This window comes from Rhinatrema bivittatum, chromosome 16 (assembly GCF_901001135.1).
Source record: "Rhinatrema bivittatum chromosome 16, aRhiBiv1.1, whole genome shotgun sequence".
NCBI lineage: Eukaryota > Metazoa > Chordata > Amphibia > Gymnophiona > Rhinatrematidae > Rhinatrema > Rhinatrema bivittatum.
Genome location: NC_042630.1, coordinates 70,069,735 through 70,092,552, shown reverse-complemented (window position 1 = coordinate 70,092,552; position 22,818 = coordinate 70,069,735). Strand labels below are relative to the sequence as shown.

At 52.0% G+C, this 22,818-nt stretch overlaps 1 protein-coding gene across 3 annotated transcripts in view; it reads left to right on the top strand.

Moving 5' to 3' along the window:
* The window catches only part of PLD2 (phospholipase D2), a 444,278-nt gene that overhangs the window by 396,015 nt on the left and 25,445 nt on the right, over nt 1-22,818 (top strand). For 2 of the 3 annotated variants that reach the window (XM_029581768.1, XM_029581769.1), the window contains exon 25: nt 2,687-2,854. The exons of the other annotated variant lie outside the window; for it this stretch is intronic. In XM_029581768.1, coding sequence (XP_029437628.1) covers nt 2,687-2,854 — 168 coding nt within the window. The remainder of the gene's footprint in view (nt 1-2,686; nt 2,855-22,818) is intronic. 3 annotated transcript variants of the gene reach the window in all.

Below are 22,818 nucleotides of genomic sequence, written 5' to 3'. Positions count from 1 at the left end.
AAGCCGTGTTCGACGAAACGGGCCAGGGTGTTCCTATCGCAGGAATGAAGGTGCTAACTACTGGCTCACGTGAAGCGCTTGCTGTCGCTCCGGCTACCGCGGTCGGCGATTACTTCATGGTCCTGGGTACTATGGCCTCCACTCTCGTGTTGGTCCACTGGGCGTTTGCTCATCTACGGCCATTGCGGGCGTCCTTACCATCCCGCTGGCAGCCGGTTTCGGAAGCATTCTACCGTCCACTTCCACTCGTCGGCCGGGTGAGATCCGGTCGGTCCTGGTGGCTCGCTTCCAGTCATTTGACCTCTCCAGGGTCTCTCTTAGTGCCCAACCGGACGGTGGTGCCCACGGATGCCAGTCTCTTCGGATGGGGAGCAGTCTGACTAGGGACGTCGGTTCAAGGCCTACGGTCAGCGTCTCAAGCCCGAGGGGCTACCAAACGACTGGAGACCAGAGCGGTCCGTCTGGCGCTGCAATCGTTCCTACCTCTGCTGAGGGGACGGTCAGTCTGTGTTTTTGTCGGACGACGCAACCGCAGTGGCCTACATCACTCGCCAAGGAGGGACGAGAAGTCCACAGGTGGCAGACAAGGCGCGAATCTTGATGGCTTGGTCGGAGCAAAATCTCGACACCATTGCAGCCTTTCACGTCCATTGCAGCTTCACATACATTGCAGCCTCTCACATCGTCGGGGTCGACAACGTCCAGGCTGATTTTTCTGCCGTCGGCATGGGAGCTGGCGGTCGAAGTTTTTCGCCTCATTTGCAAGACGTGGGGTATTCCCCACATGGACTGGAGGGCCACTGGCCACGTGGGCTGGTTGGCCACAGGCCACAATACGCAGGCTCCGCGATTCTTCAGTTGGCGTCGAGGAGGACGAGCAGAAGGCGTCGCCGCCTTGGTGCTTCCCTGGCCGGATGTCCGGCCGTACGTCTTTCCTCCGTGGCCAATGTTCGGCACGATTATGCGCCGCATAGATTTGCACCCATTCAACGTGTTCAACGTGATCATGGGGGCTCCGGCATGGTCGCGCCGTCCGTGGTTCGCGGACCTTCGGTGGCGGCTCCCATGCGTTCCCTCCGTCTCCAGGGATTCGTGGGGCTCTTCCGTCAGGGCCCCGTCTGTTAGGAGGATGCGGGTCCCTTCTGTCTCGCAGCCTGGCGTTTGAGAGGAATCGGCTAAACGGGGAAAGTTATCCTGACGCGCTGTTGGCTATGCTGCTGAGGTTCCAGGAAGCAGTCTCCATCCTTGGCGTACGTACGTCCGGGCCTGGGTGGTCTTTGCAGTAAAGTGCTTGCAGCGGGGTGTGGATTCCACTGCCGCTTCAGTATCTGATGTTCTGGCTTCTCCAGGCTGGTCTGGCCAAAGGATTGGCATGCAGTTCCCGGCGGGTCCGCGCTTGGTGGCTTGCGGGTCTGGATGTTTCCCGTTTTCTCTGGGGGGCTAAGCATCTCCGTCCCCCCATTGCGTTTCCCCTGCACGTCCTGGACCCTTAATTCGGTTCTTTCCACCTGGTGCTCGGCACCGTTTGCACCCTTGAAGCGCACAACTCTTACGGATCTCTTTGACGACGGGATTCTTGATGACGCTTGCCTCTGCGCGGCGCTTTTCTGAGTTGCAGGCTCTCTCCTGTAGAGAACCGTTTTGTGTCTTTCCGATTCGGGGGTATTCTTGCGGCCGATCCCTACCTTTCTCCTTCCGGTCGTTTCCTCTTTTCATCGGAATCCGTCAGTGGGGCTGCTCGCTTTGCGGACGGGAGCTCCTCTGATCCTCCAGCGGGGGACGTCAAGGGACTTATTGTGCGGAGTTCCCTTCTACGCTACCGGGAGGTCACTAATTCCTTTCGGTTAACAGCTCCTTTCTTTTCCTTTTCGGGTCCACAGAGCGGGGCCGCGGCATCCCGCATAACGATTGTCCGTTGGCTAGAAAGAACCATGGGTTCGGCATACCTCGTGCACTGGGAAAACCGATTCCTGGGGGCCTCAGGGCTCACTCGACACGGTCTCAAGCGGTGTCTTGGGTGGAATTTTCACAGGTGTTGCCTCAAGCGGTTTGCAGGGCTGCTACCTGGAAGTCGTTACATACCTTCATTGCACATTGCCGATTGGATGGTCGAGCTACTGATTTCGGGGGTTTTGTAGAGTAGGTTCTCCGAGCGGGACTCTCTGCTTCCCACCCTCGATAATTTAGCTCTGGTACATCCCAGGTGTCCTGGACTGATCCTGGTACGTACAGGGAAAGGAAAATTAGTTTCTTACCTGATAATTTTCGTTCCTGTAGTACCAAGGATCAGTCCAGGATCCCGCCCGCAGTGCTGCGCTGTTGTAACGGAGAGTCCGCTCATTGTTGTCTTCGGTACGCTGACCCCTTGTTATTTGCTCTCCCGGTTTGGAGAGTCTGGTTCCTGTGGGGGTGTTGGAGTTGTTTTCGTTTACCTCACAAGTTTGTATGGTTAGCTATGTTGTATTATGGATTTTCTATGTTGTATTATGGATTTTCTACTTTGACATTCGTATGACTGAGGGGCTGTGACTTGCACAGGGGCATATATGGCTCCGCCCACAAGTTTTAGTCTGTCTCCATCTACTGGTGCGGAGTCACAACCCAGGTGTCCTGGACTGATCCTTGGTATTACAGGAACGAAAATTATCAGGTAAGAAACTAATTTTCCTTTCCTCATATTCTCCAGGAAATGGATATTGATGCTCCCCCAGAACCGGTAGCAGCCTCTTGTCAGGGCAGAAAGGGGGACCCTTTGCTGGCAGGCCTTCGTCCTCTGTCGAAAGCGTTTCCAACTCATCCCACCTTTTTGCAACTGATCTCTAGAGAATGGGATTCACCGGAGGCCTCTCTCAAGGTCAGTAGAGCAATGAACAAACTTTATCCTCTGCCAGAAGACTTTTTGGAGCTCCTCAAAGTTCCTGCGGTGGATTCCGCAGTTTCGGCCGTAACTAAGAGCACTATCATCCCGGTCACGGGCGGTACAACGCTCAAGGATCTCCAGGACAGGAAGTTGGAGGTTTATCTCAAAAGAATCTTTGAGGTTTCAGCATTGGGCCTCCGAGCGACCATCTGCAGTTCTCTTGCACAAAGAGCGGGACTCCGATGGGTTCAACAATTGCTCACCTCCCAGGTTCTTCCAGATGCTGAAGCTCAGCAGGCGGATCGTTTAGAATCCGTGCTCGCCTATGGAGCAGATGCCTTCTATGACCTCCTTCGGGTCCAGGCCCGATCGATGGTCGCTGCGGTCTCGGCCCGTCGGCTTCTGTGGTTGCGAAACTGGTCAGCGGATGCCTCTTCCAAAACACGCTTAGGCTCGCTTCCTTTTAAAGGTAAGTTTCTCTTTGGAGAGGACTTGGACCAGATCATCAAGTCCCTCAACGAGAATGCGATTTACAAGCTTCCGGAGGACAGGCCGCGGACATCTAGTTCCCTGTACGTACCAGGATCAGTCCAGACTGCTGGGTTATGCCTCCCCTCCAGCAGATGGAGTCAGACAGAAAACTGAAAGCACCCCCTAGATATACTGGTGTGCCACATGCGATCCCTCAGTATTTTCTCTGACTCCAGCAAATCGAGAGGATTACCTGCGGACCTGGTCTTATCCAAATTTTTCTGGTTTCCAGGTTTTTTTCCTTGGTTACTCTTTCCCTGACTAGATCAATTAGTTTTATCTCATTTCTTTTGTTTACAAAAAAAAAAAAAAAAAGTCTTCTAATTGTATTCTGTCATCTGCGCAGCGTGGCAACAGGCTTAGAGGCAGGCCTTGAGGGCAAAGTTTCTTCCCGGTTTACAGTTGTCCCATTAGGCGCAGGGGAAGAGCTTACCGGTGGGCCGGTCACCCTTCCCCCCCATGAGGTCGTTGATTTCCAGGGGCTTGCCTCTGAAGGGGGCGGATTGCTTGCAGATACACAATTTTAAAGGCCACGTCAGTCCTGCTGGGGGCAGGCGGTGAGCTTCTGGTCTCTGCCCCGGCCTGCCGCGCTTTTGCCTTGGGACCCCGGAGGGGGTGGCTGGTTCGCCCGGCGACTTGTGCTGCCTCGTGGCAGCTGCTTACCTTTGGCGTGCTTTGCAGTTTCCCTTGCCCGGTTTCGGATGCCGCGTTCTTCGGCCTGCACGGCCTGTGGGAGGGCGGGGGCGCGACTCTCCCGAGAGGGTCTCTGCTCCCGATGCCTTCCCGGGGGCGAGGGACCCTCTCGGGGGCCGAGCGCTGCCCACAGCGTTTCTTCCTGAGTGTCTCCGGCGCAGCAGCGGCGAGTTCTGGGCTCCGGGGTTTTGAGCACGCCCCCGTCGGGAAAGGAGCCGGCGGCCATTTTGACCAAGGAGCCGGCAGCCATTTTGACCGTGCGGCTCTCACAGGATGAGGACGAAACGCTGTCGGAGGAGGAGGTTTCCCCTCCTGATTCGCTGCCGGCCCTTAGTCCCCAAAGCACGACCGATTCGGGAGTCCTTCGGCCCCCCCCACCCGCCCGACCCAATTTGGGAGTCCCTCGACCCCCCCTCCCGCCCGACCCGGAGAGGATGCTCTTAAAGGGCCAGTTCCCTTTTCATCTAAGTTTGTGCTGCTGATGCATAGAGCTTTTTTGGAGGCGGAAGCAGGGTGGGTGCCGGAGGGTCCCAGTCCTTCGAAGATCCCCAGGACAGAACTGACAGCCCCGGATCACGGGTCAGCAGGGGCTCGTTGCCCCCGCCCACAAGGGTCAATAGATCAGGGGGGCTTGCTTCCAGCTCCGGTTATCCCGGAGGTGCCAGGTGCGGGGGAAGCTGACAGCCAGGAGGCTCTTGAGGGGGATGACCTCAGGTCCTTCGGTTGTTTGGAAAAGACGAGTTGAGCTATTTAATTTCGCACGTTTTAAAGGAGTTGGAATTGTCGGGCCCGCACCAGGAGGCTGACACGTCTACGGGGGACGTGGCAATGGCGGGACTGCGAGCTCCTCCGCAAGCCTTTCCATTCCATCACAAGGTTTTGCAGCTTGTCTCTAAGGAGTGGGAAGTGCCAGAAGCTTCCTTGCGGGTTAGCCGGGCCATGGACATGTTGTACCCACTGCCGGCGGAGTCGTTGGACCTTCTCAAATCTCCTTCGGTAGATTCGGCGGTAGCTGCCGTAGTCAAGCACACTACCATCTCTGTGACGGGGGGCATAGCTTTGAAGGATCCCCAGGACCAAAAGCTGGAGATCGTGCTGAAGCGCATTTTTGAGGTGGCAGCCTTAGGAGTACGGGCAACGGCTTGTAGCAGTCTAGTGCAGAGAGCCACTCTTCGTTGGGTGCAACAGTTGCTGACCGCGCAAGATCTCCCGCCCGACGAAGCGGAACAGGCCAACTGTATAGAGGCTGCGGTAGCCTACACAGCGAATGCCTTATATGATTTATTAAGGACGTCGGCGCGAACGATGGCTTCGGCGGTTTCTGCCAGGCGGCTGCTGTGGCTCCGTCGCTGGGCGGCGGATACTTCTTCTAAGGCGCGCTTAGGCGCTTTTCCCTTTAAGGGCAAGTTGTTGTTCGGAGCCGAGCTGGATCAGCTCATCAAGGACTTGGGAGACAACAAGGTATATAAATTGCCGGAGGATAAGCCCCGACAACTGCGGTCCTTCGGGAGTGCCAGGGGACGTTTGCGGGGTCAGCGACGGTTCCGGATGGGAAGAGGTGTTTCCTTTCCCCAGCGGCAGCAAGCGTCGTGGGCTCAATCTTGGTCTCCTTCCTTTCGGGGCCGTCGGACTCAGCGGTCGGGATCCTCGCAGGGGTTTGCCCCTACCAAGGCTACTCAATGAAGGCGCGCAGGCCCATTCCTCCATCCCGCACGTCGGGGGTCGCTTGTCCCTGTATTGGGAGGAATGGGTCAAGATCACCTCGGACCAGTGGGTCCTCGACATTGTCCGTTACGGTTACGAATTGGATTTTGCGCAACCGCTCCGAGATCTTTTCCTGACGTCTCCTTGCGGTCCTCCGGAAAAACAGATGGTTATCGCCCAAACTTTGGACCGGTTGAGAGCCCTGGGGGCGGTGATTCCCATGCCCCCGGCCGAGCACAGGACGGGGCGGTATTCCATATACTTCGTGGTTCCAAAGAAGGAGGGAACGTTCAGACCAATTTTGGATTTGAAGCGGGTAAACAAGTTCTTACACGTTCCTCGTTTCCGTATGGAGACCTTGCGGTCTCTTATTGCGGCCGTCCACAAGGGAGAATTTTTGGCTTCTTTGGATCTCACCGAGGCGTATCTCCACATTGGAATCCGGAGGCATCATCAGAGGTACCTGAGGTTCATGGTGCTAGGGGACCATTTTCAGTTTTGTGCCCTCCCTTTCGGGTAGCAACAGCCCCCAGGGTATTCACCAAGTTCCTGGTGGTTGTAGCAGCTTTACTGAGAAAGCAAGGAATACTGGTTCATCCCTATCTCGACGATTGGCTCATCCGGGCAAAGTCGGAGGCTTTGTGCAAGCGAGCGGTTCGGTTGGTGGTGGACCAACTGCAGGCACTGGGTTGGGTAGTCAACTTCGCGAAGAGCAGACTGGAACCGACCCAGCACTTGGAGTTCTTGGGAGCTCGATTCGATACTCAGATGGGGAAAGTATTTCTGCCCCATCAGCGGATGGTCAACTTGATGTCACAGGTGCAGAACCTTATGGATCTTCCGTTACCCACGGCCTGGGATTATTTGCAAGTCATTGGGCATATGGCTTCTACTCTAGAGATAGTGCCATGGGCGTTTGCGCATATGCAGCCTTTACAAAGAGCGCTTCTGTCTTGCTGGGATCACAGGTCGGAGTTTTACGACATGGAGTTGCCCTTGCTCGAACCAGCCCGGTCCAACCTCGATTGGTGGCTGAATCCGGTCCACCTGCTCCATGGGGGTGGACTTAGAACCGCCATCTTGGATAACAGTGAAGATGAATGCCAGTCTTTCCGGATGGGGGGCTGTGGGTCAGTCCCGAGCGCTCCAAGGGACGTGGTCTCCACGTCAAGCCTCTTGGTCCTTCAATCGGCTGGAAACCAGAGCGGTTCATCTGGCGTTACGTCAGCTCCTTCCGTTGGTCCGCGACAGGGCGGTGCGAGTTCTGTCGGACAACGCGACCACGGTGGCATATATAAATCGCCAAGGAGGAACAAGAAGTCAGCCAGTCGCGGCAGAAGCGTCGATGTTGATGGCCTGGGCGGAGCATCATTTGTTCCGCATCACGGCCACTCATATTGCAGGAGTGGACAACATTCAAGCGGATTATCTCAGTCGGCAGCACCTCGATCCCGGAGAGTGGGAACTGTTGGCCGCAGCGATGGGTCTCATAACCCAGTGCTGAGGGTTGCCGCATCTGGACTTGATGGCGACTCGTCTAAATGCAAAGGCGGCGCATTTCTTCAGCTGGCGGCGAGACCACGGGTCGGAAGGAGTGGATGCTCTAGTGCTCCCGTGGCCGCGCGTTCTCCTCTACGTGTTCCCACCATGGCCGCTGGTGGGAAAGGTGTTAAGACGCATAGAGTCCCATCGAGGTCTGGTGATTCTGGTGGCCCCGGAGTGGCCAAGACGCCCATGGTTTGCGGATCTCGTCAATCTGGTGGTGGACGGGCCTTTGCGTCTCGGTCATCTCCCGAATCTGCTTCGCCAGGATCCAGTATTTTTCGAACAGGCGGATCGCTTTTGTCTGGCGGCCTGGCTTTTGAGCGGCGGCAGTTGAGGAGGAAAGGTTACCCAGAGGCGGTCATTTCTACTCTCCTTAGGGCGCGCAGATCCTCGACTACCCTGGCTTATGCTAGAGTATGGAAGGTTCTTGACTCGTGGTGCTCTGGCTTACGGTTTCACCTCGGCGGACTTCGGTTGGTCATATTCTTTCCTTTTTGCAGGATGGTTTGAAGAAAGGCTTGGCCTACAACTCTCTCAGGGTTCAAGTGGCGGCTCTGGGTTGACTGCGAGGTACGGTTGAAGGTTATTCGCTGGCATGTCATCCGGATGTCGCGCGTTTCTTGCGTGGGGTTCGGAACTTGAAACCTCCTCTTCGGACCCCATGTCCTTCCTGGAATCTGAACTTGGTTCTCCGGGGGCTCTGTTTGGCCCCTTTTGAGCCTCTTAAGAGGGCCTCCTTGAAGGATTTAACCCTTAAGGCGGTCTTCTTAGTGGCCATTTCGTCTGCGCGTTGTGTTTCTGAACTCCAGGCGCTGTCATGTAGGGAACCGTTTTTGCGCATATCTGACTCGGGTGTGTCTTTACGCACCGTTCCTTCCTTTTTGCCTAAGGTGGTATCAGTCTTTCATGTTAATCATACGGTGGAATTACCTTCCTTTTCGGAGGAGGAACTCAGGTCGTCTCAAGGTCGGGACTTGAGGCGTCTGGATGTCCGTCGAGTGCTTCTACAGTATCTGAAGGTTACTAATGAATTTCAGAGATCGGATCATCTATTCGTCTTGTGGCATGGACCCAAGAAGGGTCTTCAGGCATCTAAGACAACTATTGCTCGATGGTTGAAGAGCGCAATCGCATCCACGTACATTGGGTGCGGTAAGGCGGTTCCGGATGGCCTTAAGGCTCACTCCCTGCGTTCTCAAGCGACGTCATGGGCCAAAAGCCAGTGTGTGTCTAGCCAGGAGATTTGTAGGGCGGCCACTTGGAAGTCCTTGCATACCTTTGCTAGACATTATCGCTTAGATGTGCGTGGTTCGGCGGAAGACTCCTTCGGGAGCAGTGTGATTCGAGTGGGACTTTCCGGGTCCCACCCCAGTTAAGGCGGCTTGGGTACATCCCAGCAGTCTGGACTGATCCTGGTACGGACAGGGAAAGGAAAATTAGGTCTTACCTTTGCTAATTTTCGTTCCTGTAGTACCAAGGATCAGTCCATACGCCCACCCATCGCTGAAGAGTCCGCTCGTCCTTCTGTGTGTGTTTGTTCCTAACAGGGACATTTATCTGTTGGCTGTTTTTATGCAGTAAGTTGGTTTCAATTTCAATTTTCTTGCATTAGCGGTTAAGTTTGTACGTTTTCATGGAGGTGTTTCTACTTGATCTGGTCAGTGGTTGACAAATTGAGATATTTCTCGGTAGAGGGGTGTTTCCTTCTGCTTTGTTATCAATTATACTGAGGGATCGCAGGTGGCACACCAGTATATCTAGGGGGTGCTTTCAGTTTTCTCTCTGACTCCATCTGCTGGAGGGGAGACATAACCCAGCAGTCTGGACTGATCCTTGGTACTACAGGAACAAAAATTAGCAAAGGTAAGACCTACTTTTCCTGTCCTTCAGCTACACCAGGTATCGCTCCCGTACTCAACGACGATACCGTCCTCCCAGACAGCAGCATCAACAGTCTCGGACTTCTCCTTTTCGTTCGCAGACCTGGAACCGGTCCTTTCGGGGCCGCAGGCCCGGCAAGGGAGGACAGCCCCAGAGTTCTTCCTCAAAACCCCAATGATGCCAGGCTGACCTGCGATCCGATTCCCAGACTGGGGGGTCACATTGCCCACTTCTACGGGGAATGGGCCCGAATCACGTCGGATCAGTGGGTCCTGGATATCTTAAGACACGGCTACGCCTTGGATTTTGTCTGCCCGCCCAGAGACAGGTTTCTTTTCTCCCCCTGCGGCTCTTTTCTCAAGAGACAAGCAGTCCGGCAAACTCTCGACCGTCTTCTCTCTTTGGGGGCAATTACCCCAGTATCTGCTGCCGAACTGGGTCGGGGTCATTATTCCATTTATTTTGTGGTGCCCAAGAAAGAGGGCAATTTTCGGCCCATCTTGGACCTAAAGACTATCAACCAGTACCTCCGGGTCCCACGTTTCCGCATGGAAACTCTACGCTCAGTGCTGGCGGCGGTCAACCCAGGGGAATTCCTCGCATCCTTGGATATAACGGAAGCTTACCTGCATATCCCGATTCACAGGGCGCACCACCGCTATCTTCGTTTCAAAATTCTAGGACAGCATTTTCAGTTTCAAGCACTCCCGTTCGGTTTGGCGACAGCTCCACGGGATTTTACAAAGATTATGGTGGTTGTGGCTGCAGCCCTGCGCCGAGATGGGGTTCTGGTGCACCCTTACCTGGACGACTGGCTTATCCGGGCAAAATCTCGCACCGAGGGGGTCCAAGCGGTCAGCAAGGTGGTGCGATTACTTTGGTCCCTAGGGTGGATCATCAACTTTCCCAAGAGCAGTCTCTCTCCATCCCAGTCGTTGAATTTTCTGGGTGCGCGCTTCGATACCAATCTGGGACAAGCGAGGACCGGGCACATGCCTTGCGTGAACAGATCCTCCAGTTCCAATCTCTCCAGGCACCCACAGCATGGAACTACCTACAGGTACTGGGGTCCATGGCCTCCACCATAGACCTAGTCCCGTGGGCGTTTGCGCATCTGCGTCCTCTTCAGTGGGCCTTGTTATCCCGTTGGAAGCCAGTGTCGTGGGAATTTCAGGAGGTTCTCCCAATACCGACTGCTGCAAAGCTCAGTCTCCGCTGGTGGCTGATTCCTCGCCACCTAGCATGAGGGGTCTCCCTGGAGGTCCCAGACTGGGTGGTCGTCACCACGGACGCAAGTCTGACCGGCTGGGCGGATTCCATTCAGGGCACTTGGACAGCGGAACAGTCCCGGTGGCCCATCAACCGTCTGGAAACGAGAGCGGTGCGCCTGGCATTGCAGGAGTTTCTTCCCTTGGTCCGCCATCGGGGGTCAGGGTCCTATCAGACAACGCAACCACGGTATCGTACATCAACCGTCAGGGGGGCACAAGGAGCCGTCACGTCTCGCTGGAGGCGGACAGACTGATGCAGTGGGCGGAGGTCAACTTGAGTCGTCTGGCAGCCTCTCACATTGCGGGCATGGACAATATACAGGTGGACTTCTTAAGCCGACAGTGCTTAGATCCCGGAGAATGGGAGCTTTCCGAGGAAGCGATGAGTCTAATAACCTCCCGCTGGGGGACTCCGCACATGGACCTCATGGCCACGGCCGCAAACGCAAAGGCCCCTCGATTCTTCAGCCGACGAAGAGAATACGGGGCGGAAGGAGTCGATGCCCTGGTTCTACCGTGGCCTCGGAAGATCTTACTGTATGTCTTCCCTCCGTGGCCCCTGGTGGGGAAGGTTCTCCGTCGCATAGAGAGCCATCCGGGTCCAGTCATTCTAGTGGCACCGGAATGGCCCCGACGGCCCTGGTTTGCAGACCTTCTTCATCTAGCGGCGGAGGGACCCCTGCGGCTCAATCATCTCTTCCACCTACTGCGACAGGGTCCTATATTTTTCGAGCAGGCAGATCGCTTCTGTCTTGCAGCTTGGCTTTTGAGAGGCGCAAGTTGAGACGCCGTGGATACTCCGAGGTAGTGATTTCCACTCTCCTAAGGGCACGCAAGATGTCTACCTCTGTCACTTACGTGCGCGTCTGGAAAGTCTTTGAGGTATGGTGCCAGGAGCGTTCTATTCGTCCGGTCTCTGCTTCGGTGACGCAAGTCCTTTCCTTCTTGCAGGCCGGTCTGGATTTGGGGTTAGCCTATAATTCACTTAGGGTACAAGTTGCGGCGTTAGGGGCTTTCCTGCACAATGGGCAGGACTCAAGGCTGTCGGCTCACCCAGATATTGTACGTTTTCTGCAAGGTGCTAGACACCTGAAGCCACCCTTGAGGCCGCCTTGTCCATCTTGGAATCTTAACTTAGTACTTCATATACTGAGCGGGCCGCCTTTCGAGCCTCTTAGGTTGGCTTCTATCAAGGATCTCACCCTCAAGACAATATTTCTGGTGGCTATCTGTTCGGCCCGTCGTATTTCGGAGCTTCAGGCGTTGTCTTTTCGGGAGCCTTATCTTCGCTTTACTGACGAAGGAGTCTCTTTACGCACGGTCCCGTCGTTCTTACCAAAGGTAGTCTCAGCCTTCCATATTAACCAATCTGTCGATTTGCCTTCCTTCGCTTCGACGGAACCCAGGGAATTCCGCAAGCTTGATGTCAAAAGGTGTCTCCTTCAATATCTATCGGTCACTAACGAGTTTCGTCTCTCGGACCACTTATTCGTACTCTGGTCGGGTCCTCGGAAGGGTCATCTGGCCTCCAAAGCAACTGTTGCCCGTTGGCTCAAAGGGGCGATCTCAGCCGCATATCTTGGGGCCGGGAAAATCCCTCCAATTTCTGTTCGGGCACATTCACTTCGGTCCCAGGCGACTTCCTGGGCGGAAAGTTCTTCGGTATCTCCCTAGGAGATCTGCAGGGCGGCCACATGGACGTCTCTCCACACCTTCGCGCGCCACTATCGTTTAGATGTCCGGGCGCCAGGTTTGGATTCTTTTGGGGATAGAGTCCTTCGAGCGGGGCTGTCTGTGGCCCACCCATAGTAAGGGAAGCTTTGGTACATCCCACCATCTGGACTGATCCTGGTACGTACAGGGAAAAGAAAATTATTCCTCACCTGCTAATTTTCGTTCCTGTAGTACCATGGATCAGTCCAGACGCCCTCCCTGTATTTTACGGGGTTTTTCTCTTCTCAGTTGGGATTGTTGACTCCGCTCGAAGGTCAGTTTTTCTGTTATTTCTCTCTGTTTCCTGGGATTTTTTCCAGTGTTAGTTATGGTTCACGTTCTGTTGGCAAGTTCCCTCTGGGGTAATGTTTAGTCAAATTTCACTTTTTTGGCCTTGTTTTCGGGCTTCTCTTTACTTGATCCCTCTATCTCCTCTCTTGTTGGCTTTGCTAGTCTAGTTTACTGGATTGAGGAAAGGGGAGGGGCTTATATAGTGCCCCCTCTCGAGTTTTTATTCTGACTCCATCTGCTGGACGGGGAACATAACCCACCGTCTGGACTGATCCATGGTACTACAGGAACGAAAATTAGCAGGTGAGGAATAATTTTCTTTTGAGATGCAGTGACCAGAACTGCACACAGTATTCAAGGTGCGGTCTCGCCGTGGAGCGATACAGAGGCATTATGACATCCTCCATTTTATTTTCTATTCCTTCTTAATAATTCCTAACATTCTGTTTGCTTTTTTGACCACCACAGCACACTGAGCTGACGATTTCAATGTATTATCCTTTATGACACCTAGATCTCTTTCCTGGGTGATAACTCCTAAGGTAGAACCTAACTTTGTGTAACTACAGCAAGGGTTATTTTTCCCTATATGCATCACCTTGCACTTGTCCACTTTAAACTTCATCTGCCATTTGGTAGCCCAATCTTCCAGTCTCACAAGATCCTCCTACAATTCATCACAATCCGCTTGAGATTTAACTACTCTGCATAATTTTGTGTCGTCCGCAAATTTGATCACCTCACTCGTCGTACCCCATTCTAGATCATTTATAAATATATTAAAAAGCACCAAGTACAAATCCCTGAGGCACTTCACTATTTATTTATTTATTTATTTATTTTTCTATACCGATATTCGATTCGAAATATCACACCGGTTTACATACAACAGGATGTCAAAGGGCGAGCCTTATGGTGACATGATGCAGTATAACAAATTAACTGAGTAAATATAAAGAAAAACTTGCTTTACATAATAACTTTACTAACAGTAAATAAGTTCTGAGTTTAAACTTGCTATGTACAGAGGCAGAGTTGGGGGGGGGGGGAGGGGGGAGTTGGCAGTGCCCAGGAAGGGGGACAGGGAGCCAGGAGTTAGTTTTCTGTAGGGAATGCTTTTCTAAAGAGCCAAGTTTCGAGACTCTTTCTGAAGGAAAGCGTAGAGGGGTCAGTTCTGAGAGGAGCCGGGAGGTTGTTCCAGATGTGGGGGCCTGCTATTGATGCAGCGCGTTCTCTTGTGGAGACTCAATGAACTTCCTTAATGGAGGGAGTTGTAAGTAAACCTGTGTTCCCTGTACGTACCAGGATCAGTCCAGACTGCTGGGTTATGCCTCCCCTCCAGCAGATGGAGTCAGAAAGAAACTGAAAAGCACCCCCTAGATATACCGGTATGCCACCTGCGATCCCTCAGGATTTTCTCTGACTCCAGCAGATTGAGAGGCATAACCTGCAGTCCTGATCTTTCTGCATTTCTTCTGGGATTTTCCAGGTTTCTTTTGGTTGAAATTACACTGATTTGATCAACTAGTTTGTTTCCTCCCTTTTTTGTTTAGAGAAAAAAAAGTGTTAAGGATAGTTAGTTCTTTTGTGTTCCCTGCGCAGCTTGAAGGCAGGATTACAGGCAGGCCTAGCAGGACAATGCCCTCAGACCATTATCCCGGAGCTAGATTGTCCCAGTAGGTCCAGGGGGAGAGATTACCGGTGGGCCGGTCACCCTCCCCACACAGTTGTCATATTCCAGAGTTTTTCTCTGAAGGGGGCTTACAATTAGCAGTTATATTATTAAAAAAAAAAATAATAATAATAATAATAAGAAAGTTTCTCTGTTTTGGGGAGCCACTTGAGCCCTATTGGTGACAGGCAGTGAGCTTGTTCTTGCAGCCCCAGCCTGCCGTGCTTCAGACCTGGGACTCCGGAGGGGGGTGGCTGGTTCACCCGGCACGTTTCTATCTTGGGGCAGTTCCTTACCTTTGGCGCGCTTTTCTGCAGCTTGTCTTCTTGCCTCTTCATGCCGTGATCTTCGGCCTGCACGGCCTGCGGGGAGACGGGGGCGCGACTCTCCCAAGAGGGCCTCTGCTCCCCGGGGGCGAGGGACCCTCTCGGGGGCCGAGCGCTGCCCGCAGCGTTTCTTCTCCTCCCTCTTCGGTGAGGCAACGGAGAGTGCCTGGGTCCTGGTCGTCGGCCCCGCCTCCCATAGAGAGGGAGCCAGCGGCCATTTTGAACACGCAGCCGGCAGAGGACACAGCGTCGGAGGAGGAAGACTCCCCTCCTCCTTCACTGCCTGCCCTAAGCCCGCAGAGCACGCCCGATTCGAAGGCTCCTCAGCCCCCTCCCTCCCGGCCCGCGGGGGAAGTATTTAAGAGGCCAGTCTCGTTTTCCTCAAAGTTTGTGCTGTTGATGCACAAGGCATTTTTGGAGGCAGAGACGGGTTGGGAGGCGGATGGTCCCTCTCCACCTAAGATCCCTAAGACAGTTCCGGATCAGGGTAAAGTGGGGGCTCGTTGCCCTCGTCCGCAGGGGGGCGCAGAAGTTCCGGAGGCCCCGGATCCCACTCCGGACAGTCCGGATGCACCAGGTGCGGGCGATGCAGACGGTCAGGGGTCTGTTGAAGGGGATGACCCCCAAGTTCTCCGCTTGTTTGGTAAGGACGAGCTAAACTTTTTAATCCCTCATGTTTTGAAGGAGTTGGAAATCTCGGCACCGCACCAGGAAGCTGACACTTCCATGGGGGATGTAGCTCTGGCGGGCCTGCGGGCCCCCCCCCCCCCGCAAACCTTTCCCTTCCATCCCAAAGTGTTCCAGATTGTGTCTAAGGAATGGAATATTCCAGAAGCTTCTTTGCGGGTTAGCAGGGCTATGGACAAGTTGTATCCCCTGCCGTCTGAGTCCTTGGAACTTCTCAAGACTCCCTCAGTGGATTCAGCAGTCACGGCCGTGGTTAAGCATACTACCATCCCCGTGACAGGGGGGATAGCGTTGAAGGATCTCCAGGACCGGAAGTTGGAGATCTTATTGAAGCGCATCTTTGAGGTTGTGGCATTAGGGGTCCGGGCGGCGGCCTGTAGCAGCCTTATGCAGAGGGCCACTCTTCGTTGGATTCAACAACTGCTTACAGCACAGGATCTACCGCCGGACGAAGCGGAGCAGGCCAACTGCGTGGAGGCTGCGGTCTCCTACACAGCGGATGCTTTATATGATTTGCTGCGGACTTCGGCTCGCACTATGTCTTCTGCTGTGTCCGCCAGGTGGCTGCTTTGGCTCCGTCGCTGGTCGGCAGATGCCTCCTCTAAGTCATGTTTAGGTTCCTTTCCCTTCAGGGGAAAGTTGTTGTTTGGAGACGAACTGGATCAACTCAAGGACTTGGGAGACAACAAGGTTTATAAGTTGCCTGAGGATAAGCCCTGACAGTTTCGATCCTTCGGGAATTCCAGGGGTCGGTTTCGGGGTCAGCGCCAGTTCCATATGGGGAGGGGTGATTCCTTCCCCCAGAGACAGCAAGCGTCAAGATCTCAATCTTGGACTCCTTCCTTTCGGGACAAACGGCCTCAGCGAATGGGATCCTCGCAGGGCTTTACCCCCAAAAAAGCTACTCAATGAAGGCGCGTAGACCCATTCCTCCATTCCGCACATCGGGGGTCGGTTGTCCCTGTTTTGGGAGGAATGGGTCAAGATAACTTCGGACCAGTGGGTCCTCGACGTGGTACATCACGGTTACGAGTTGGATTTTGCTCATCTGCTCCGGGATCTTTTTATGACATCGCCATTCGGTCCTCCGGAAAAGCAGCTGGTTATTGCCCAAACCTTGGACCGGTTGCGGACACTGGGGGCGGTAATACCAGTTCCACCGGCCGAACGCAGGACTGGCCGGTATTCTATATACTTCGTGGTTCCAAAGAAGGAAGGCACGTTCAGGCCGATATTGGATTTAAAGTGGGTAAACAAGGCTTTACGCGTTCCTCATTTTTGCATGGAGACGCTGCGGTCTGTTATTGCGGCCGTCCACAAGGGAAAATTTTTGGCTTCTTTGGATCTAACCGAGGCGTATCTCCACATTGGAATCCGGGGGCATCATCAGAGATACCTGAGGTTCATAGTGTTAGGGAACCATTTCCAGTTTTGTGCCCTTCCGTTCGGGTTAGCGACTGCCCCAAGGGTGTTCACCAAGGTTCTCGTGGTCATCGCAGCCTTTCCAGGCCATCAAAGAATACTGGTACATCCCTATCTCGACGATTGGCTCATCCGGGCAAAGTCGGAAGCATTGTGCAAACGGGCAGTTCGGTTGGTGGTGGAGCAACTTCAGACGCTAGGTTGGGTAGTCAACTTCGCGAAGAGCCAGCTAACACCGACCCAACAATTGGAGTTCTTGGGATCCCGATTCGATACTTTGGTAGGCAAGGTGTTCCTGCCACATCAGCGAATGGTCAATCTGATGGCACAAGTGCAGAACCTGTTGGATCTCCCGTTACCTACGGCCTGGGATTATTTACAAGTCATTGGACATATGGCTTCTACTCTGGAGATGGTACCGTGGGCCTTTGCGCATATGCAGCTTTTATAAAGAGCGCTTCTTTCTCGTTGGGATCCCAGGTCCGAGGATTACGACATGGTGTTACCATTGCTGGAACCGGCCCGGTCCAGCCTTGCTTGGTGGTTGACCCCGGACCATCTTCTGCAAGGGGTGGACCTAGAACCTCCACCTTGGATAGTCGTGACGACGGATGCCAGTCTATCCGGCTGGGGGGCTGTGGGTCAGTCCCGAGCGGTGCAGGGGACGTGGTCTCCTCGCCAGGTCACTTGGTCCATCAATCGTCTGGAGACCAGAGCGGTCTGTCTGGCTTTGCGTCACCTCCTCCCGCTGGTACACGGTCGGGCGGTGCGAGTTCTATCGGACAACGAGTCCACGGTGGCATATATAAACCGGCAAGGAGGCACAAGAAGTCGTCCGGTGGCGGCCGAAGCATTGTTGATGGCCTGGGCGGAACGTCATTTATCCCGCATCGCGGCCACCCATATTGTAGGAGTGGACACCTAGACCCAGGAGAGTGGGAGCTGTCGGCCGAGGCGATGTATCTTCTAACCCAGCGTTGGGGGTTGCCGCACCTGGAGTGGATGGGGTCTCGGCTAAATGCAAAGGTGGCACGTTTCTTCAGCCGAAGGCGGGAACACGGATCGGAAGGGGTGGATGCGCTTGTGCTTCCGTGGCCTCTTCATGTCCTTCTCTATGTGTTTCCTCCGTGGCCCCTAGTGGGAAAGGTGTTAAGGCGCATAGAATCCCATCGGGGTCTGGTGATTCTCGTGGCTCCGGAGTGGCCAAGGCGCCCGTGGTTCGCGGATCTCGTCAGTCTGGCGGTGGACGGGACATTGCGTCTATGCCATCTTCCGAATCTCCTTCGCCAGGGTCCGGTATTTTTCGATCTGGCGGATCGCTTTTGTCTGGCGGCTTGGCTTATGAGCGGAGACAGTTGAGGAAGAAAGGTTATGCAGAAGCAGTTATTTCTACCCTCCTTCGGGCGCGCAGATCCTCGACTACTCTTACTTATGCTAGAGTATGGAAGGTCTTTGACTCTTGGTGCGGTGACTTAAAGATTTCGCCACGACAGACTTCTGTAGGGCATATCCTTACGTTTTTGCAGGATGGTATGAAGAAGGGGTTGGCCTACGGTTCTCTTAGGGTTCAGGTGGCTGCTCTGGGTTGCATGAGGGGTAAGGTTGAAGGTTCCTCTCTTGCATGTCACCCAGATGTTTCTCGTTTTTTGCATGGAGTTAGGAACTTGCGTCCTCCTGAGAGGGTTCCCTGTCCTTCCTGGAACTTGAATTTGGTTCTCCGTGTTCTCTGCATGGCCCCTTTTGAGCCTATTAAGAGGGCCTCCTTGAAGGATTTAACTCTCAAGACGGTATTCCTAGTGGCCATTTCGTCAGCACGTCGTGTTTCGGAGCTGCAGGCTCTTTCGTGCAGGGAACCGTTCTTGCATATTTCTGAGTCTGGAGTGTCTTTGCGCACAGTACCTTCCTTCTTGCCAAAGGTGGTATCGGCCTTTCATGTTAATCAGACGGTGGAATTGCCTTCTTTTTCGGAGGAGGAGCTCCAGTCTTCTCAAGGTCGGGACTTGAGGCGTTTGGATGTCCGTCGGGTACTCTGTATTTAAGCGGTGGTGTAGGGTCAGTGGGGGGAGTTGAAGTTTTGCGGTATTTGGAGGTCACTAATGACTTTCGGAGGTCGGATCACCTGTTTGTGTTGTGGCATGGACCCAAGAAGGGTCTTCAGGCATCCAAGACAACTATTGCCTGATGGTTGAAGAGCACAATCGCATCCACATACATTGGTTGCGGTAAGTCTGTTCCTGATGGGCTTAAGGCTCACTCCCTGTGTTCTCAGGCGACTTCGTGGGCTGAAAGTCAGTTTGTTTCTTGCCAGGAGATTTGCAGGGCGGCCACTTGGAAATCTTTGCATACGTTGCTAGGCATTATTGCTTAGATGTTCGTGGTCCGTCGGATGAGCAGCGTGATTCGAGCGGGACTCTCTGGGTCCCACCCCATTTAAGGCGGCTCGGGTACATCCCAGCAGTCTGGACTGATCCTGGTACGTACAGGGAAAGGAAAATTAGTTTCTTACCTGATAATTTTCGTTCCTGTAGTACCAAGGATCAGTCCAGACGCCCACCCAAGTCGTTTTCCGGAGAGTCCGCTCGTAATTCTATCTGGGTTATTCGCTTCTTAACAGTGCTCTACATCTGCTCTACATCTTATATGGTAAGTTGTTCTCTACTTCGTTTCTGTTTTATTACATAGGGAGACAGGTTTGTTTATGTCCTTAGGGCAATGTTACTACTTGATCTGGTCAGTGGTTGAGTTAAATTGTTTGATTATTCAGCGGAGGGGTTGGTTTCGTTCCTTCTGCTTTGATATCGATTATACTGAGGGATCGCAGGTGGCACACCGGTATATCTAGGGGGTGCTTTTCAGTTTCTCTCTGACTCCATCTGCTGGAGGGGAGGCATAACCCAGCAGTCTGGACTGATCCTTGGTACTACAGGAACGAAAATTATCAGGTAAGAAACTAATTTTCCTTTGGATGAGCGGAGGTTCCTTGGGATGCAGGGGTGCAGTGGTTCTCGGAGCCATCTGGTCTTGTCATTGTGGATTGCTTTGTGGATGACCATGAGGATCTTATATTGAGATCTGAATGGGGCAGGTAGCCAGTGGAGTTGTTTGAGTAGGGGCATGATGTGATCTGTTTTTTTGCTATTAGTTAGTGATCTTGCGGCTGCATTCTGAAGGAGCTGGAGGGGCTCGAGGGTGGCAGCGGGAAGGCCTATTAGGAGGGAGTTGCAGTAATCTAACTTGGCAAAGAGGAGGGATTGTAGCACTCTCCGGTAATCTGGAGGATGTAGCAAGGGTTGGAGTTTTTTAAGGATTTGTAGTTTGTAGAATCCTTCTTTTATCAAAGTGTTGATATGATATTTAAAATTTAATTCCTTGTCCAAGGTGACTCCGAGATCTCTAACTGTTGTGAGCAGTTTGTATTTAAGCGGTGGTGTAGGGTCAGTGGGGGGAGTTGAAGTTTTGCTCGAAAGGTAAAGAATTTCCGTTTTGTTCTGGTTGAGCGTGAGTGCATTTGGGTGAGGATACGTTTTATATCAGTAAGGTATGTTTCCCATCAGCTTAGTGTGTTATTGATGCTATCTCTGATGGGAAGCAGAATCTGTACATCATCGGCATATAAGAAATAGGAAAGGCCTGCTTTGTCCAAATAGTTGCATAATGGCAGCATATAAACATTGAAAAGGGTGGGGGATAGGGATGAGCCTTGTGGGACTCCCTGTGATAGGGGTATTAAGACTGATGTTGCACTATTGTAGGTTACCTTAAAGGATCTGTTGGAAAGGAATGATTGAAACCATTGGAGAATGGTACCATTGAGACCAGTTTCTCGTAGTCTATGGATTAGGATCTTATGGTTGACCGTGTCAAATGCGGCAGAAATGTCAAGAAGTATTAGGAGGAAAGAAGTACCTTTGTCAAACTCTCGAAGTATTGTATCTGTGAGGGTGAGTAGTAGTGATTCGGTGCTGTGAAATTTCTTGAAACCGTGTTGGGCAGGAACAAGTATATTTTGGTTTTCCAGAAATTCTGAGAGTTGGTGGGTAACTGTTTTCTCGATGACCTTGGCCAGGAAAGGCAGGTTAGAGATGGGTCGGTAGTTGGACAGGATGGTCGGATCCAGTTGAGGCTTCTTTGGAATAGGTTTTACCACGGCACTTTTTAGGGAATCCGGGAGGAGAATGTGTTCGAGGGAAAGGTTGATGATGTCAGCAATGGGTCTTGCTAGGCAGTTGGGGATTAGTTTGGGAGTTTTCGTTGGAATGGGGTCGAGTGGGTGTGCCGCTGTGTTTATCTTCCGGATAATAGTTTCCACCTCGGTGGAGGCAATGGTCTCAAATTGTGACCACTTGGGTGTAGTAAGGGATGATGGTGTAGGGCAGAGCTTTCCAAACTTTTCATGTTGGTGACACACTTTTTAGACAAACATAATTTCGGGACACAGTAATTCAGTCTACTAGCAAACCAGATGTTAAAGGTTAAACGAACGAAATGTATTTCGACAATTTATATATGTTTCCTTAAATATATACATAATAAAATGTTTCACGACATAACCTACCTTGTGAAAACCTTTCATTTATATTAAAAATATATAATGTTCCAAGATTAATGTTATTGTTATAATTTATGAGTAACAATAATAAAACAAAGTTATTGTGTTATTCAATTTACCTCTTTAATGAGATATATGGGCTTGATGGGATGAACACAGCTTTTGAATATTTGGTGTTAATAAAAAAAAGTCCAAAGGGTCTTCTGCGTAATTTTAAAAAGCTGGCCAGTTTCACACTATAAAATTATTTGATAACCTCATTCAACTAATTCTATATGGCTATGAGAGTGAAGTCTGGAATTTATAGGAAGGGAAAGAATGTCAATATAAATCCTACACCTCCAGTTCTGTAACTCTGTGCATCCACTGAAATTCCCCCAAACAATGGAGCTTGGATGTTTCCCTTACAGCTCATCATACTAAAAGATATTTTCAAATTCTGGTGTCACCTCATAGTAACAGCAGCACAAACACCTTCCACTGCCAGGCACATTGTGAACTAACACAAAACCCCGCAAAAAGACACTCAAAATCTATACAGCAATCCCATTGTAACATAACAGTAATAACACAAAGGACTCAAACAACAATAACCCTACCTGTGAAAAAGCAAGGGTAAATATTACACTGGGTCCTAGAATACCAATACACCACCTACTGAGGAAACAAAACAAACCAGATTGCTATAGATCCCTATGCTAGCAGAATCTCTCATCATGGCACACACACAGAGCAGAGACGGACCCTCACCAAATACAAAATAAAGGAGCACAAATTAGACAAAAACTGAAATGGAAACCCCAAGAAGCCAGACTCTGTGTATTAACAATGGAAAAACAGAACCACCATTCCTCATAAAACAAATAAAATCAAGAAACATAAAGCATCAGTTATAATAGTAAAACCATACTAATAAAAGAATATTTTAAAACTACTGATAAATAGAATTTCTATTAATTAAAATCATATACTTTTTTACAATTTCCCAAACACCAATAAAATATTTCAAAACAGCACATATATCAAATAACACCCAATAATTAAAACTACGTGGGAGCTTTTGATTTCCAATCACCCTGATATTGTCAAGGATTAGGATGTTATCCTCTCTCTCTCTCACATACCACTCACATGTCCATTCTCTCTCACACATACACTGTCACATACATACACATTCATGCTCTTATACCCACCATAACCTCTCGCTCTCACAGACACTGACACACTCTCAGGCTCTAAGATACTCTCTCCCCCTCCACACACACCCCCCACACAAACTCTTACTCCCCTGGATTTTCTCATACACACTCATGCTCTCACTCTCTGTGGCTCCCTCACATACACACAAACACACACACCCAAGCAAGTTCCCAATCATTCTCACACAAACACACACACCCAGGCAAGCTCCCAGTCATTCTCACACACTGAAACTGACCCCCAGGCAGGCTCCCATTCATTTTCACACCACTCCCTCACCATCCCCCAGGCATACACACATTCATTCTCACACACACGGACCCCCAGGCAGGCACCAATTGATTCTCACACACGCACATACACCACACACAGGCAGGCACCTATTCTCACACATACAAACCCCAGGAAGACACCCATTCATTCTCATACACAGACACACCCTCAGGCAGGCACCCATGCATTCACACACATAC